At 41.9% G+C, this 17,900-nt stretch overlaps 1 protein-coding gene across 1 annotated transcript in view; it reads left to right on the top strand.

Annotated features, from left to right (window-relative positions):
• Nucleotides 1–17,900, top strand: part of SLC4A4 (solute carrier family 4 member 4) — a gene marked incomplete in the record, with an annotated part of 161,559 nt that overhangs the window by 75,500 nt on the left and 68,159 nt on the right. The window contains 4 exon segments of the mRNA XM_087723961.1: nt 3,603–3,738; nt 9,984–10,111; nt 10,114–10,143; nt 12,413–12,592. Of these exon segments, the coding sequence (XP_087580087.1) occupies nt 3,603–3,738; nt 9,984–10,111; nt 10,114–10,143; nt 12,413–12,592 (474 nt within the window).

Below are 17,900 nucleotides of genomic sequence, written 5' to 3'. Positions count from 1 at the left end.
GGGTTATCCAGCATCTTCTTAAAAACTTCTAATGTTGGGGCATTCACAACTTCTGGAGGCAACTTCTGTTCCACTGATTCATTGTTCTAACTATCAGGAAATTTCTCTTTAGTTCTAAGTTGCTTCTCTCCTTGATTAGTTTCTACCCATTGCTTCTTGTCCTACCCTCAGGTGCTTTGGAGTATAGCTTTACTCCTTTGTGGCAGCCCCTGAAATATTGGAAGGCTGCTATCATGTCTCCCCTGGTCCTTCTTTTCATTAAACTAGACACACCCAGTTCCTGCAACCGTTCCTCATATGTTTTAGCCTCCAGTCCCCTAATCCTCTTTGTGGCTCTTCTCTGCACTCTTTCTAGAGTCTCCACATCCTTTTTACATCATGGTGACCAAAACTGGATGCAGAATTCCAAGTGTGGCCTTACCAAGGCATATTTAAATGAGTAAACCGCATGTGTTGAGTCTCAACTACTTTTCCTTGGTTTGCTGAGAGATAATGAGAATTAAAATCTGTGCATCTGGATGCTTAAATTAGGACACCTTGTTTTATTTAGTTAAGATGATATTATTATGGTTAGTGGTACCCCCAGCCAGATGTTTAGACTGGATTTGGTATTTTTACCCACCTATCAAGTCCTTCCCAAGGACCTAAGATAGGCAGATGTTTAAAAAAATAATATTAAAGGTATCATCACAGGTTATATAGCTGTTCCAAGTAAAGCTGCCTTTTGCAATTGACTGATAATTGATTTTGTCAATGTCTAGGTCTCTAGAAGGTTCAAATGGTGCTTCAGAAGTTTTGGGATATCAGGTCTCTCCCAAAGGACCTATTGTGGTTTGTTGTATAGTCAGCCAAATGTTGAGACTGAATTTGGTATTTTTTTTTTAAATCACCCATCCAATCCTTCCCAAGGATGATGATGATTTACAGGTATTGGCAGATTAGGAGGGTGTTCAGTGTAGTGGAACATTCAATGGAAGTCAAAATCAGCACCTTGGTCAGTGTTTCATGGAACCAGTGACTCTTTTAACTGTCTTCAATGAGGTTTTGGACCTCTCAAAACCTGTGAAATAATTGGATGTGGGATGTGGGTCCTATCTGCTACGTTTTCTGAGCCGTTGACTTGTCAATGAATTAACAGGCTTTCTCCAAGTTAGTAATCTTATGTTCAAGTAAGGATTTCTTTCTTGGAGCAGAGTTACTGGAGATGTTGCCTCTACTATGGAAGCTGCTCCCTCTCATAAAGGCTTCAATTAATTCAATTAATTTCTGAGACGTCACTGGACCACTTCTTGAAGTAAAAGTATCTGGGGTTGGGACCTAGGAAATGAGGAAAGAATCAGGTTCAACACCTCCCCCCTCCCAAATAGATTAGTTGGGGCAAATCAGTTGGTAGAACATTTGCCAACTCTCAACTAGTTGAATGAATTAAATTGAAGTCGGTGAGCTATTTTCTCTCTCGCTTGTAAAGAGTTTTATTGAGTAGCTTTGACTGGAGTAGATTCCTTCCTTCCTTCCTTCCTTCCTTCCTTCCTTCCTTCCTTCCTTCCTTCCTTCCTTCCTTCCTTCCTCCCTCCCTCCCTCCCTTCCTTCCTTCCTTCCTTCCCCCCTCCCTCCCTCCCTCCCTTCCTCCCTCCCCCTTTCTTTCTTTCTTTCTTTTTCTTTCTTTCTTCCTTCCTTCCTTCCTTCCTTCCCAAAATATTGTTTGTATCAGTCTTTCAATTATTTAAAGATATTCCTTGAAGAGTTCACAAGATCTTTCTGTCAAATTCTTTTTAAACCATAGTCTATGGTCTTTTTAGCTGATTAATCAGCAAGGTAAGACTTTAACTGGCAGTATTAGATAGTAGTAGTAGTAGTAGTAGTAGTAGTAGTAGTAGTAGTAGTAGTAGTAGTAGTAGTAGTAGTAATGTATACATGGAATAACTAATGAAAATGATTAATACAGCAATAGAGTTTTTTCCTCTTCTAATAACTACAGTTTCTAACCCCACTAGATCCTAATTGTCTGTTGCTTTTCATGCATGTAAATATTTAATAATTTACATTTATAAATTTATGTTATTATAATATAGAAGTGTTGCTGTCCCTATTGCTCTTTTCCTCATTTCCCACATGCTGAGGGATCACCTCTTATTCTCAAGTTTACCAATCCACACAGTGTAATGAGATATAGAAAGCAAAGCAATGCATCTTACATCAGATCTTCAAAATAGTTTTAGGTGAGTTCTGGGTTTTCTGATGGAATTCTATTCCCCTCCTTTCAAATATGGACAATGAAATTTGCTGGAAGAACAGCAGATCTCTTTATCAAACTCTAGACATTTATAATCTCTTGGATTAATTAAGAGTTTTAGATCCAGGGAGAAGAAAGTGGGTCAGATGACACCTGTGCCATGAAGCTCATGTTGAAAGACTACCCAATTCTTCACATTGAATGATATACCAGGTTTCCCTGAAAATAAGACAGGGTCTTATTTTCTTTGGACCCCTGAAATAAGCACTTGGCCTTATTTTCGGGGAGGTCTTATTTTTTGAGGTGCAGGAGGTGGCGAGCGTGATCACCTCATGGCTGCTGCTGCGTTGCAATATTTTCGAGGAGGGCTTATTTTAGCACATGCGCTCAAAAGCCTGATTGGGCTTATTATCCAGGGAGGTCTTATTTTCAGGGAAACCGGGTAGATCTGTTACTATTAGTTGTATCCTTGTTTGAGACCATACAGGGAGTATATAGAGCAATTTGTGATTTATCCTCCAAGTTTTATTCCCTCCTCTTTTTTTTTTAGATTAAAAAGAGGCCAATGAATTTCCACTTGTCTCGGAACACAAGGTCACAATTAATATTTCTTTTATTTATGCAAACTTAATAACAAACACAATTTGACGCCCCCCTGGTTGCCTTGTGCCCTTCTTTTTCCTCTTTCTTTTTCTCTTTTTACTGGTGCGTCGGATAACTAAATGGACCAAAACACACAGCTTCCTTCTGTGCAAAAGTAGGAAAGAGTCTACTTTGTTAAATATTCCCTTTGACATTGGTAATGAGTCTTAGAGGGGCAACGCACTGCCTCGCAAGCCAATGGAAGTTCCCATTTTGCACAAAGGGAGGGGAAATTGGCAATGGGTGGCCACTTCCTTTGCCCCCCCCAGATAGTTCAGCTTGAACCAGTTCTCTGCCTATAAAGAAAACGTCTTGAAAAGACCTCAGCTGATCGGAATATGAAAGTTCTCTGGGTATCTACCAGAGAACACATTTGGGGCTGAGCCCAGAAGTCCTGTTCTGCTTTTCCTTCGACAAGGAGCTGTTATAGCTTTGTTGCGACGAACAACCATCTCAAATGAGTGGGGAGAGAAGCCTCTTGTCCTCTTGAACTTTACCCCAAGATTTAAGCTTTGAGAAGTAAATGTAAGGAGGGAGAAATAAGAGACGGTGGGAAGTTTTATGCACAAAAAAAAGGGAGAGAAGGATCAGCCCGCGTTCCAAGTGAACATGTCAGATGAGGGAGACCACCAGCAGAAGCAACCCAACGGATATGGAGAGAAGGCGAGAAGGCGCACTTCCTTGGTTATTCTACAGTCCGTTAACCGCAGTATTTTCACCTCCGCAGTCTCTCCGGCCGCTGAGCGCATCCGTTTTATCTTGGGGGAAGATGACGACAGCCCAGCACCACCTCAGCTCTTCACAGAACTGGATGAACTTCTGCTTGTGGATGGACAAGAATTGGAATGGAAGGAAACGGCCAGGTGAGTAACATTCATTGGGCTGGTTGCGGGTTGCATTTTGTCCTTGAGAATGGAATGGAATGGAAGAGAATAGAATTCTTCATTGGCCAAGCGTGATTGGGCACAGAAGGGATTTGTCTTTGGTGCATACGCTCTCAGTGTACATAAAAGACAAGATCCATTCATCATGAATCATAAGGTACAACAATGATACTCATAGGGTGCAAATAAGCGATCAGGAAACGATATCAATATGAATAGAATAGAATTCTTTATTGGCCGTGTGATTGGGCACAGAAGGAATTTGTCTTTGGCGCATACGCTCTCAGTGTACATAAAAAGACAAGATACATTCATCATGAATCATAAGGTACAACACTTAATGATAGTCATAGGATACAAATAAGCAATCAGGAAACAATCAATATCAATATAAAGGATACAAGCAATAAAGTTGCAGTCCTGCAGTCATACGTTGGGAGGAGATGGGCGATAGGAACGATGAGAAGACGAATAGTAATATTAATGCAGACGTAGTGAATAGTTTGACAGTGGTGAAGGTTCAAGCCCCACGCCAAAGAATCTTGACCAATCCTACATGTCAATTTGGGGGGGACCCCATGTTCCCTAAAATAAGGAGTTCTCCTGTATGGAGATCATTACGGTCCAGGGTTTAGGAAGGTGTTTCTGAACACCAATAATTTATTCTAGCATTTTATTTTAAATACCTCTTTAGAAAGCTGAAAGGGGAATAGGTTGTATTCCAGAAACAGGTGTGTTAAAGTCATATTCCATATTACCTTATCTCTGGTGTTTTCAATCATTGAAATAGTTGTATTGAAATAGTTTTCAAATGTCAACTTTTTAGAAATGAGATGGTAAATAGGGGCTACATTGCATCCTTGGTAATATATATATATATATATATATATATATATATATATATATATATATATATATATATATATATATATATATATATATATATATATATATATATATATATATATCTGTTATGTCACTCCATATATATATATATATATATATATATATATATATATATATATATATATATACACTCCATATATATATATATATATGGAGTGACATAACAGGGTGACTTGTACCAGCTTCTGCCAACCTAGCAGTTCAAAAGCATGTAAAATGCGAGTAGAAAAATAGGAACCACCTTTGGTGGGAAGGTAACAGTGCTCCATGCACCTTCGGCGTTTAGTCATGCCGGCCACATGACCACGGAGACGTCTTCGGACAGTGCTGGCTCTTTGGCTTGGAAATGGAGATGAAAAAAATAATATAGGACCCAGTCTTACTTTTGGGGAAACGCGGTAGTTTATTTATGGAAGTTCTGGGGTTCATTTTTTGATGCTTCTGAAGGCCAACCGCTGGGAGAATTATGGGTTTCCTTGTGCAGGTGGGTGATCCTTGTGAGAACAGGATATAGGTAGTCTTTAATTTCTGACCATTCATTTAATGACTGTTTCAAGTTACGATGGCACTGAAAAAAGTAAGGTACCAGTCCTCATCTTTATGACCATTGCAGTATCTCTGCAGTCATGCAAGCAAGATATATATCATATCATATCATATCATATCATATCATATCATATCATATCATATCATCTATCTATCTATCTATCTATCTATCTATCTATCTATCTATCTATCTATATATCTATATCTATATCTATCATCTATCTATCTATCTATCTATCTATCTATCTATCTATCTATCTCTATCTCTATCTCTATCTATATATTATATCTATATCTATATCTATCTCTATCTATCTATCTATCTATCTATCTATCTATCTATCTATCTATCTATCTATCTATCTATCTATCTATATATCTATATCTATATCTATCATCTATCTTTCTATCTATCTATCTATCTATCTATCTATCTATCTATCTATCTATCTATCTCTATCTCTATCTATATATTATATCTATATCTATATCTATATCTATATCTATCTCTATCTCTATCTCTATCTATCTATCTATCTATCTATCTATCTATCTATCTATCTATCTATCTATCTATATATATGATAGTTGCAGCATCCAATGATTATGGGATGGATATTTTGGACTGTCTCAGCCAGCTTCTGACAAGCAAAGTCAATGGGAAAGCCAGATTTGCTTAACAACCATGTGTTTCACTTAACAGCCGCCCGCAATGATTCGCTTAACAGCCGTGATCCAAACGATTACAAAACCGGACATGCCTCACTCAACAATTCTCTTGCTTTGCAACAGAAATGCTGACCTTAATTTTGGTCTTAATTCGAGGACTATTTGAATTGAACTGGATGGGCCAAGTGAAACATTTAAATGAATTTTGCCCCATTTTACAAACTTATTTTTTGCCGCAGTTGCTAAGTGAATCATTGCAATGGTTAAGTCAGTAACATGGTTGCTAAGTGGGTCTGGTTTTCCCATTGACTTTGCTGGTCAGAATTTCGCAAAAGGTACACACACATACACACACACACACACACACACAATCATGGGACACTACAGCCATTGTAAATATGAGTCAGTCGCCCACTGTCCGAATTTTGATTTAGTGGCCATGGGGAGGCTTCAATGGTCATAAGTGTGAAAAGCGGTCATAAGTCGTTTTTTTATAGTGACATAACTTTGAATAGTTGCTATATGAACGGTTGTAAGGTCGAGGACCACCCGCTATATACTTAATGCGTAGATTTCCAAACCTTCAATCTGGATCTAATTCAAACGAAGCGCTTTGAGGATGGCTGTTTAATTCAGACAACTACGAAAACGAGCGTTGGGTTGCTTAGTTCAAAATAATTGTAGAGATACCTAGAGATAAATTGTTCAGGAATAATGGACCCCGTTAAGCAATAGTTAATGAAGATGCCATTAATGTAATCAGGTTAGTGATTCCACGAACCTGGCTTTGCTTAGAGGAGACTTTTAACTATGATGTTATAATAACTTATCTTTCTGCCAAGCCTGAACTCTTTTTATTTTTCACTTTGGGGAAAATTACTGGTAACCCAGGGCTGATCGAAGTGCTGACTCAGTATTGTGCAGGATCCGTGACATCAATGCTTTTAAATATTAGCCTTTCAGTTCTTCTCTTGTTTTTTTTAAAGCTCTCCTAACTCAACTTTCTGCCTTAAAACATGTTTTTTTTTAAATTGAATTTCAGTTATGGCAGATAACTAGCAATAGCAATAGCAGTTAGACTTATATACCGCTTCATAGGGCTTTCAGCCCTCTCTAAGCGGTTTACAGAGTCAGCATATTGCCCCCAACAACAATCCGGGTCCTCATTTTACCCACCTCGGAAGGATGGAAGGCTGAGTCAACCTTGAGCCAGTGAGATTTGAACCGCCGAACTGCAGATAACAGTCAGCTGAAGTGGCTGCAGTACAGCACTCTAACCACTGCGCCACCTTGGCTCTTCCCCCTGTGTGCATTTTTGAGGTTTCTAATATTTCTAATATATAGGGACGCGGTGGCTCGGTGGCTAAGACGCTGAGCTTGTTGATCAGAAAGGTCGGCAGTTCGGCGGTTCGAATCCCTAGCGCTGCGTAACGGAGTGAGCTCCCGTTACTTGTCCCAGCTTACCCCAACCTAGCAGTTCGAAAGCACGTAAAAAGTGCAAGTAGAAAAAATAGGAACGAAGGAAACAGCGCTCCGTGCGCGAGTGACATCGAGTTGGCCACACCCACCCAGTCACGTGACCACTTAGCCACGCCTGCCCACCCAGTCATTAGGCAGATCGTATTAGTGGTCTGCGGGGTTTAAAATGATGGATTTAGTGGTCCCTGAGGTCTGAAAGGTTGGGGAACCCTGGACTAGAAGATTATGCAACACAATTTGAGCCGAGGTGGCGCAGTGGTTAGAGTGCAGTACTGCAGGCCACTTCAGCTGACTGTTTATCTGCAGTTCGGCGGTTCTAATCTCACTGGCTCAAGGTTGACTCAGCCTTCCATCCTTCCGAGGTGGGTGAAATGAGGACCCAGACTGTGGGGGCGATATGCTGACTCTGTAAACCGCTTAGAGAGGGCTGAAAGCCCTATGAAACGGTATATAACTGCTAATTTGTAGAATCCCACCAGTTTTGACATATTCAGCAAACCATGGTTAAATTTGCCAATGGTTAGGGAATGCAGTCTTTTAGTTCAGCTATTTCTCCAACTGCTGTACAGATGCCATCTATCTTGTTCTATTCTAGCAGGCAAAACGATCAGTCCTTTAGCTGCCGTGCTGGCATTTGTGGTTTGTTCTTTCGGAGAATGTTGGCGCAGCTTTCCCTGGTGCGCTGGCAGCTAGATGACATTCTAGCTTCTAAGTTGTGTCCAACAACAAAGCAATGAAAGTTGTTAAGCTTTTGTCACTTGACAATTAAACCATTTGAAGAGCAAGGACAGTTAAAGAGAACTTCCTTTGTTTTGGCTCCTGTTACCACAGCTTGATTGATGAAGTTGTGTTGATTTTGGAGAAAGGAGTTGCGCAACCCAATCACTTTTTTGTTGTTGTTGTTGTTGGTTGCGAAGTCATGTCCGACCCATCGCAACCCCATGGACAGGTTCTTCCAGGCCTACCTGTCCTCTACCATCCTTTGGAGTCCATTGAAGCTCACGCCGACTGCTTCGGTGACTCTATAGCCACCTCATTCTCTGTCATTCCCCTTCTTCTTCTGCCCTCCATCTTTCCCAGCATGAGGCTTCTTCTCCAGGGAGTCCTTCCTTCTCCATAATTTTTTATTTTATTTTCCATTTTCATAGCATATAGTCACATATATACTATTACATAGTCAATATCATGTTGTATTATTAAGTAATTACATCAATTCATCTTGCCATCAACTACCCCCAAAAAACAAACCAGTTATTGGCTCTTCTGTTCTCCATACACCATATTTATACCTTATCCGACACTTTCTTCCCCCTCTCTCTCCTCCCCCTCTCTACCTCCTTTCTTCCCTCCATCATCCGTTTCTACTCTACTTCCCCTTCCTTTCTCCTTCTCCTCTCTCCCTTACCACTCCTCCTTATACATCTCATCTACCCTCCTCACCCTCTCTCCTATCCCTCTCTTCCTAACTTTCTTCTCTCCTCTGCTTCCCACTCTTCCTCTAATTCACTTGGTGTATTTCAGTTTCTGAGCAAACTCCCTTTTGTGTTGATGGTATTTATAATTCCATTTCAATAGACATAAAAAAGAAAAAATAGCAGTATACATATACAATCATATTACCTTAAAATCCAACACCCTCCTCCAACCTAGTATACTCCCCTCCCTCCTACCCTCCCCCCAACCCCCCAACCCCCCCCCCCGTCGTTTCCCCCCCCTGACTTCCCAGAACCAATACAAGGTATAAATCTTTAACAAGAACAGTTTAAAATATACTTAAAGAGAAAGTAGAAAATTAATAACGTCTTTAAATTGAGCTTAGCTCCTCCTGCTAGGCTAACTATAAACAATTTGTATCATTTCTGATCTTAATCATAAGCTATCTGAAATTTCCTAGACCCATATTTATTTTGAATATAGTCAATCCATTTTTTCCAGTCTCGTTTATATCTCTCGTTTGAATAGTCCTTAAGATATGCAGATATTTATTTCCTGTTTTGCAGCCATTTGTACCAATTGTTCCAAATTTCATAATATTCCGACTCTTCTTTATCTTTTAATTTCAGTGTTAATTTGTCCATCTCTGCACAATCCAAAGTTTTTTTTATCACTAATTCGTCCGAGGGGGTATTATTTTGTTTCCAGCATTGGGCAAATGCTATTCTAGCTGTAGTTAGCAGATGTGTTAATATGTACTTAATTTGCTGTGTATATTTCCCTTTGATTATTCCCAGTAGAAAGATTTCGGCTTTGTATTTTATCTGTTCTCCTGTAATTTCTTGCACCCATTTCCAAATTTTTGTCCAATATTTCTGTGTTTCCGGGCAGGTCCACCATATGTGATAATAAGTCCCTTGTACTTTTTTACACTTCCAGCAGGTCGGCTTCATGTTTGGGTACATTTTAGCCAATCTTGTTGGTGATAAATGCCAAAACATTTTGTATATATTTTCTTTAAGTGCTGCTGATTGTGTTAGTTTATAATTTGTGTTCCAAATTCTTTCCCAATCCACTTTTTGGTTTCCTTTTTTCCCATCAACCTTAGTCTTACTTTACCTGATTTTCGGCAGGCTGAGACACACCTTTAGATAAAAGTTCAGCCTCGTGAATTCTTTTTCTCGTTCCAGGTGGATAAAATTTGAAGAGAAAGTGGAGGAAGGAGGGGAGAGGTGGAGTAAGCCCCACGTGGCCACGTTGTCGCTTCACAGTTTGTTTGAGCTGAGAACATGCATAGAGAAAGGCTCGATTCTGCTGGATTTGAGGCCTCAACGCTCCCTCAAGTCGTAGGTAAGTCTTAAGATAGGTGATCCGTTCCATGCGTAGCATCTTTGACTTAGAAGAATGGTTGGTGATCTTAAAGATTTTTCTTTTTAGAAAGAAAGGTTTTTTTAAAAAATTAGATATTTTAACTTCTTTTATAAACAAAGTGTTGTCCGGATTCCCCCCCCTTTTTTTTTTACATCTTCTGTTATGCATAGTTCATTTTACATCCTATTTTCATTTCACATTTTAGTCATCTTATTTTTTCCCCATATTTTCCAGCTTAACTTTAATTGATCCTTAATATATAAACAACATCCTTATTGCCTCTCCGAGTTAATCAAGTTTAATATAATCATTCCCGTCTATTCTTCTTCTTTACTCTCAATATCATATATCCTCAAATTCAATTTTATACAGTAAACATTTCACTTGGTTAATTATCCACAATTAATAGGATTAATCTATTTCCCTCACATCATATTAGCTGTATACCGTTGGTTATATTTTACCAGGTTTCATTCTATTCTACTAGTAAATCCTTTTCCTTTTTTCCTCTTTTCAATTATTTTCTCTTAGTCTCTCAGGAACTTTACTTCTCTGCATCCATTTGCTTAGCTGCTGCTTCTTCTTCTTCTTTCTTTCTTCTTCTTCTTCTTCTTCTTCTTCTTCTTCTTCTTCTTCTTCTTCTTCTTCTTCTTCTCCTTCTCCTTCTCCTTCTCCTCCTCCTCCTCCTCCACCTCCCACCTCCACCTCCACCTCCACCTCCACCCCCTCCCCTTCCCCTTCCCCTTCTCCTTCTTTCTATATTTTTCTTTCCAATCTTTCTTTCCTTTTTAATTCTCTTGTTTTAGGACCTCTCCCTAATTCCAACCCCCCCCCCAATCTTTCTCCTTTAATCTCACCTTTACTATTTAATTTTCCCTTTTGGGGGGCCATTTTCTCCTTTGTCCATCTTCTTAAAGATTCTTGAGAATCTAATCTGGGTTGATCAATGGGACCAGAGATTAGTCTCCTGAATGTTCGGACTCAGGATGGTGCCCATCCTCAGGGGACTTCCCTCTACCAGAATGTGTAGAGCAGGGGTGTCAAACTTGATCTCATTGAGGGCCGCATCAGGGTTGTGTTTGACCTTGGTCGGACGGGAGGGGTGTGGTCATCTCAACGTCACTCATCAGCTTGACGTCACTCCTGGATGGTCTCCTAGAGTCCTCTGCCAGTGAAAACGAAGCTGGGGGGGGCACGCACACATGGCCCCAGTTGAGGGCTACCTGTAATGGTAGCTGGATGGGTGGGATGCAACCTACTGAGGAAACCTTCCCTGTTGGTTTGCCTCTTGGAAGTTTATGAGCCCGGGCACAAACATAAAACCAGCTTTTCACTTTTTCGTTCTGGTTTAACATTTTTTAATTATAAAGTATTGTAAAATGCAACATACAAAGGTAAAAAGAAAAACATTGGGAGTGGGGAGAGGAAGAGAAGTTAGGAAAGATGGCGGCAGGGGGGGAAAAAGAAACATTGACTTCCGACTTTCTCTGTTACAGTAAAATAAAGCTTTACCATCAAATCACAACTTTCTTCTTCTTCTTCTCTTCTTCTTCTTCTTCTTCTTTCTTCTTCTTCCTCCTCCTCCTCCTCCTCCTCCTCCTCCTCCTCCTCCTCCTCCTCTTCCTCCTCCATCATCATAAAAACAGCTGTGTGTGTGTATGTTCCACAATAACTCTGGAACACTCAAGCAATTTCAACCAATCTTGGTACACAGATAACTTACTCTCTGGAAACAAATACTGTGGGGGTAAGACACCCCTAGCAACCCCTCGGGGTGTGTGTTATGTTAAGATACAGCCATGTTGTGCTTAAAATGGCTTCTACCGTTCTGCCGTAAAACGGCTTCTACTGTACAGCCCAGTGGCATTGCCATGGTAACATCTTCACAGTACTCCGCAATGGGGCTCCCTCTGGCAAGGGGGAAAACCCAACATTAGAAATTACGTTTGGTCCGGACATTTCCCCCCTATCAATAAATACCCAGGCAATGCCGGGTAATCGGCTAGTAATAGTATAAGGAAGCCATTTCTATAAAGCTCTATCAATCTAATCTGCAAAGCCCAGAATCAAAGTTTCATTCTTTTCCGCTTCAAGCGTGAAGTTCACAAGTGACGTGGAAACACTTACGTTCTTTTCTTTAACCAAAGTGTCCAGTTTTGCCATTTCAGCCGATTTTCTTCACTTTTCACCTTTGCCCGCCTCTCCTCCTCCTCCTCCGGTTGATGATGGTCTCTTTTCCGCCTTGCAGAGATGGTTGTGGACAACCAGATCGAGACCGGCCTGCTAAAGCCAGACATGAAGGACAAGGTCGTCTACACACTGCTCAGGAAACACCGGCACCAGACCAAAAAATCCAACCTCCGATCGTTGGCCGACATTGGGAAGACCGTCTCCAGTGCAAGTAGGATGTTAACCAACCCTGATAATGGTAATGCAGAGGTTGGTGGGCTGCGGCCTTCCCGTAGAGACACTCTGAAAAGCTAACTCTGCTCTCTCGGCTCATGGAGACACATCTAACCCATGAGTAGCTTAGCCTAGCAACGCCCAACCTTTGGGGCACCGGTCCCATGGAGAGAGGTTTTTCCCGTGGACCGGAGGGAGGCGTGGCTTCACCTGCTGCCTGCATTCCCACAGATGGGGCTTCGCTTGTTTCCACGGCCCAGTTGCTGGCATGCTGCGGCCCAGTTCCAGTCCACGGACCGGGGGTGGTTGAGGGATCCCTGGCTAAGCAGATCCTACTGATGGATTTATCAGTTTTGGATTTCCGAAGGCTTGTAGCGCTGTGTTGCATGGCTCATAACACCTCTCTGCTCCAGCCTGGGAATTGCTGCGGATGTACTTTGGTTTTCATTAGCCTTGGGCCCGTGCTGAAATGCAGAGAAGAAGGACAAACGCAGCGCTGTGGTGCCCTCCGTTGTAGTGGTGCTGGTGCGGGTGTATTGTTGCATGGCCATGCCTAAAAGTTGTCTCTGGAGAGATTCTCAGTGCTCACTGCTTTTTGTTCCTCATTTCTTTTTAATGTAGCAAGGGTGGGGGGGGGGGAACACAGTGGAAATACAATGGAGTTCATGCGAAAAAGCATTCTCTCTTCTAAAATACCATATTTAAGGCAGGGACACGTGCTTGACAAAACTATGATTTGAAAGTCTTTTTCTGCACGATTATCATTATGGGGAAACTGGTTCTCAAAAATCTAAATCAGGAAAAAAAATATGACAGAACAGATGCTTGACCTATAAAGTGGAGAACGTATTAGAAATACTTGAACTTTTACAATTTCCCAGGATCTGCAGATTAGATGCAATTTGGAGATTAAGTACAACTATCCATTTTCCCCTCTAAAAAGCTTTTTTTTCAATAGGAAAGATGATGAAAGCCTCACAGACTTAACCCAGAAAGTAATACTGTTACCACCTTTGTGAGATGGAAATTGCAGTGAGAACAATAATAGCATTACGTCGCTTAAAAGAAAATGTCACCTTTTCTGAAATGGTACATGCCTCTAATTTGCTTCCTTTGTCAGGGACAAATTTGAATTGCACTTTTCAAAAGATTTCCTTCCTAACCTTAAGTGCTGCAGAACTAGTGAATATGAGTGAAGAGGAAAATACCGTATTTTTCAGAGCAAGGCACTCTGAAGTATAAGACGCACCTAGCTTTTGGGGAGGAAAACAAGAAAAAAAATCTCCCTCTGCCTCCCAGCAATTTGCCTCCTTGCAGCAAATAGCAAACAGCCCATTTCAGTTTCAGCACAGCCTGTTTAGGACAAGCAGCTGGTTGTTGGTTGGATCGGCCTCCCAACAGCCCTCAGCTGTTTCAGGCTGCAGTGATTACCATACCCATTCCGGGCAGCAGGGATCGGAATAAGTGGAAAATGGGGCACGTGGAGGCTGAAAACGCGGTGCGCAGAGGCCAAAAATGGGATGTGGAGGCCAAAAATGGGGCGCACAGAGGCAGCATTGTGAGCCGCCCTGAGTATTGTGAGCTGCCCTGAGTCCCCTTCGGGGAAAAGGGCAGCATATAAATGAAATCAATTCAATTCAATTCAGCAATAGGCAATGACAATCCTTGCAGCCTGAAACAGCTGATCGTTGGGAGGCCGATCCAACCGACAATCAGCTGCTTGTGCTAATCTCTGTGGCTGCTCCGGCCCTCTGGAACGATCTCCCCATGGAGATTCGGACCCTCACTCTACCCTTCAGGCTTTCCGTAAAGCCGTTAAGACCTGGCTGTTCCAGCAGGCCTGGGGCTGCTGAGTTTCATCCCCTACTCGAATGGGTGTGCTTGTTGAGACCTTTTAAATTGGTTTTGTATTGTTGTTTGTTTGTGTTTCCTTTCCTTTTGTATTGTTCCCCTTCCCTTCGGTTTTGTTAGCCGCCCTGAGTCCCTCGGGAATAGGGCGGCATACAAGTTGAATAAAACCTCAGGCTGTGCTGAAGCTGAAGCTGAAAAAAGCTGTTTGCTGTTTGCTGCAAGGAGGCAAATTGCTAGGAGATAGAGGCCAAAGGGTGGGGGCCGATGTGTGGGTGGGGTTATATTTGGTATGTAAGACACACCCACATATTTTTACCCTCTTTTAGGAAGGAAAAAGTGTGTCTTATACTCTGAAAAATACAGTAGATGAGAATTGAAAAGTGATAAGACTGTAGCAGAAGAAGGAGGGGAAAAAAAATAACACCATGCTTTTAAGAGCGAATGAAATAATTTCTTAAAAATAGGATCATAGTTTCCTAAAAGCCAGCTATTCTAAATAAAATAGCTGGAGATAGTAACAAGCTTAGGGTTAGAAATGAGAAACCCTGCAGTCCTATCCTAAAACAAAGAATGCATCGTTTATTTATCACGATTACTTATTTAAGCTGGATGTTGTTAAAAATGTATCAGGAAGATACATTGCAATTGCCATCACGTTGGATTGACTATGAAGCAGGTCAATGGGATTTTGTTCTCGAAACATTTTTTTCTGCTTTATTTCAAATAGTTAAATAATGCAGAAACTTGAAAACTAATGCCAGAAAGAAAGAAAGAAAGAAAAAAAAAAGAACCAGAAGGAGAGGATTGACAGGTTAAAAGGAGCAAGCTAAATGAGTCATTGTCACGTTTATTTTAAATCATACAAAATGAAACACGTTTTTATTCATTGCCAACGTAACGCACTGGAATCGCACGAATAACACATTTCCAAATGTTCAGGTACAAATTGTGGTTTTTTTTTCTCCACATTTCTCAGCATGCATTTGAATCCAACCTGCAAAATTTGAGCCAGACTTCTATTTTGGGCTTATAGTATCTTCCCGTGAGGAGTTATAAAATAATGTGTGCGAAAGTTGTTTCAGTATTTTTTAGGTAAAAGAAAACCAACAGATTTTGCTCGGAAATTTATACCAGATAACATTTTAGGTCGCTGAGCTCAGTTTTTGCTCGTCCTGATTTAGAACATATTAGGTAGGGAAAGTTAAAACTTAGTCCAGAGAGAAGATACAGCACTCAAGTAGTATATAACATTGACCCTGGTTTCATTAAACATGAAATCTTCCTCCTTCTCTTCCTCTACATAATCATCATCCTCACCATCTTGACTTTTTAAAAACCTGGACATTTTTTTTTTGAAAAGCCCATCCTCTTAAATGGCTGGATTTAAGCTTGTGCTTGACTACGATCCAGATCTCAGGTGTTTTGTAGTTCTGGTCTTACAAATACGATACTATAGATCAGATGAGGGTGCGGTGGCTCAGTGATTAAAGACTCTGAGCTTTTCAGCCTGGAAAGCTGAACAGCCCGGGTTCGAGACCTGAACACGCTGCAAAGTGGGTTGAGTTCCCATTACTTGCCTCAGCTCCCGTCCGCCTAGCAGTTCGAAAGCATGCAAATGCGAGTAGAGAACTAGGTACCACTTCGGCGGGAAGGTGACAAGTTCTGTGCGCCTCGGTGTATATAGACTCGCTGGCCACGTGACCGCAGAAGTGTCTTCCGACAACACTGGTTCCCTTGGCTAAGAAATGGAGCTTGGGTTGTGTGCACATGCGCACGGGGCAGCGGGAGTGTGCCCCCCCCCCGGTGGCCCATTTTTGGTCCCAGGAGGCTGCAATGAGGCCTACTAGGCCCAAATGGGGCGCGGCGACAAAATGGTTACCCATCACTGCCCTAGGTTTTGAGGATCGGCGGAAAGACGAGACGAGAGCCAGGACTGCCGTAACAAGAGGTTTATTTTCATTCAACTATTTACAGGCGATTCAGCACCATCCCCTGTTTGACAGCTATTTAAACCGGCTGTCAAGCAGGGATAACCGATGGGCGCGCTTCAGCGTCTAGCAACCGATGACGCTGCGCCCTAGCCAATCAGGGCGCCTCTAGCAGCTAGCAACAGGCGATGCCGCGCCCTAGCCGATCAGGGCTCTGCCTGGCCTGTTGCTAGCTGCCAGGTCGTATGTCGAGGACTTTCCGAGTCCTCAACACTAGGCACCTTCAAGATCCTACTGGCTTGTCTCTCCTCAACAGTCCCAGTTTCTCATGTGAAAATTAACTGCCCACCCCTGCAATCAATGGCATTCTACCATTCAAGGGTTTAGCATCCTAACCGTCAGAATTTAGTTAGCCACAAAGGCTGGGAGCTCAGAATCGAAATCCCGAATATCTAGAAGTCAGCAGGCTGGAAATGAATATGATGCTCTCCTTATGGCTCTCCTTTTTTATTAAGGATTCTTAGGAATATACGTACATAGGCCCAGCCCTTAATCAAATTTGGGGGGCGTTTACCTCCTCTTATAGGAATATCGTTATTTATGGCTATTCTGTATTTCTAGAATGCGACGAAATGTCAAAATAAGTCATTTTGCTGAATTGTTTTAGGGAAACCAAAATACAGCTCCTTGTTTCTCTCTAGAACTTAGCTATCTATCTGCTAACAGTTGCTGTCATTAACGCTATGGTCAAATTTTAAAAAAAGGTTTACCTGGCCTAGGAAAAAGACTTTTTGGTTTTAAAGGGTGACCATTGTTCCTTTATTACTGGGGGCAGGAAACCTGGATTTTGTGGTCTCAACTCACTTGTAGTTTGGGAGAAGATGCTCCGGCTCAGAGAGGAGGTGTGAATATATGGAGTAAATGACACAATATCGTGCAAACAGCCACGGGACTTTGCTCAATGCCAATGACTTAATTCCCATATTTCTGACAAAAAAAATATGAGAATAGGTTATGAAGTTAAAGAAGAAAATCTTATGTACGGTTGCTAAATTCCAGCTTTGTTTCTTGTATTCTTTTTCTGGAATGTGTATGGTCTCTTTTCTTCTCTTCGCTTCTCTTCTCTTCTCTTCTTTCCTCTCCTCTCCTCTCCTCTTCTCTCTCCTCTCCTCCCATCTCCCCTTCCCTCCCTCTCCCCATCCTCTCCCTTCCCCTCTCTCTATCCCATCTCTCCTCTTCTGCCATGCCCTCGCCCTATCTCTCCCCTCCTCTTCTACCCTGCTCTGCCCGCTCCTCCTCTCCTCTCCCCTCCTCTGCACTCCCCTCCCCTCTCCCCATCCCTCCCCTCTCCCCATCCTCTCCCCTCCCTTCCCCTCTCTCCTCTTTCCATCCCATCTCTCCTCTCCTCATCCCTCCTCTTCTGCCCTGCCCTCTCTCTATCTCTCCCCTCCTCTTCTCCCCTGCCGCTCCCCCTCCCCTTCTCCTCTCCCCTCCTGTGCTCTCCCCTCTCCCCATCCCTCCCCTCTCCCCATCCTCTCCCCTCCCTTCCCCTCT

Source organism: Thamnophis sirtalis, unplaced genomic scaffold (assembly GCF_051295495.1).
Source record: "Thamnophis sirtalis isolate CommonGarterSnake01/CBP01778 unplaced genomic scaffold, rThaSir2_p1.2 scaffold_10, whole genome shotgun sequence".
NCBI classification, from domain to species: domain Eukaryota; kingdom Metazoa; phylum Chordata; class Lepidosauria; order Squamata; family Natricidae; genus Thamnophis; species Thamnophis sirtalis.
This window is presented reverse-complemented; position numbering and strand designations above follow the sequence as displayed.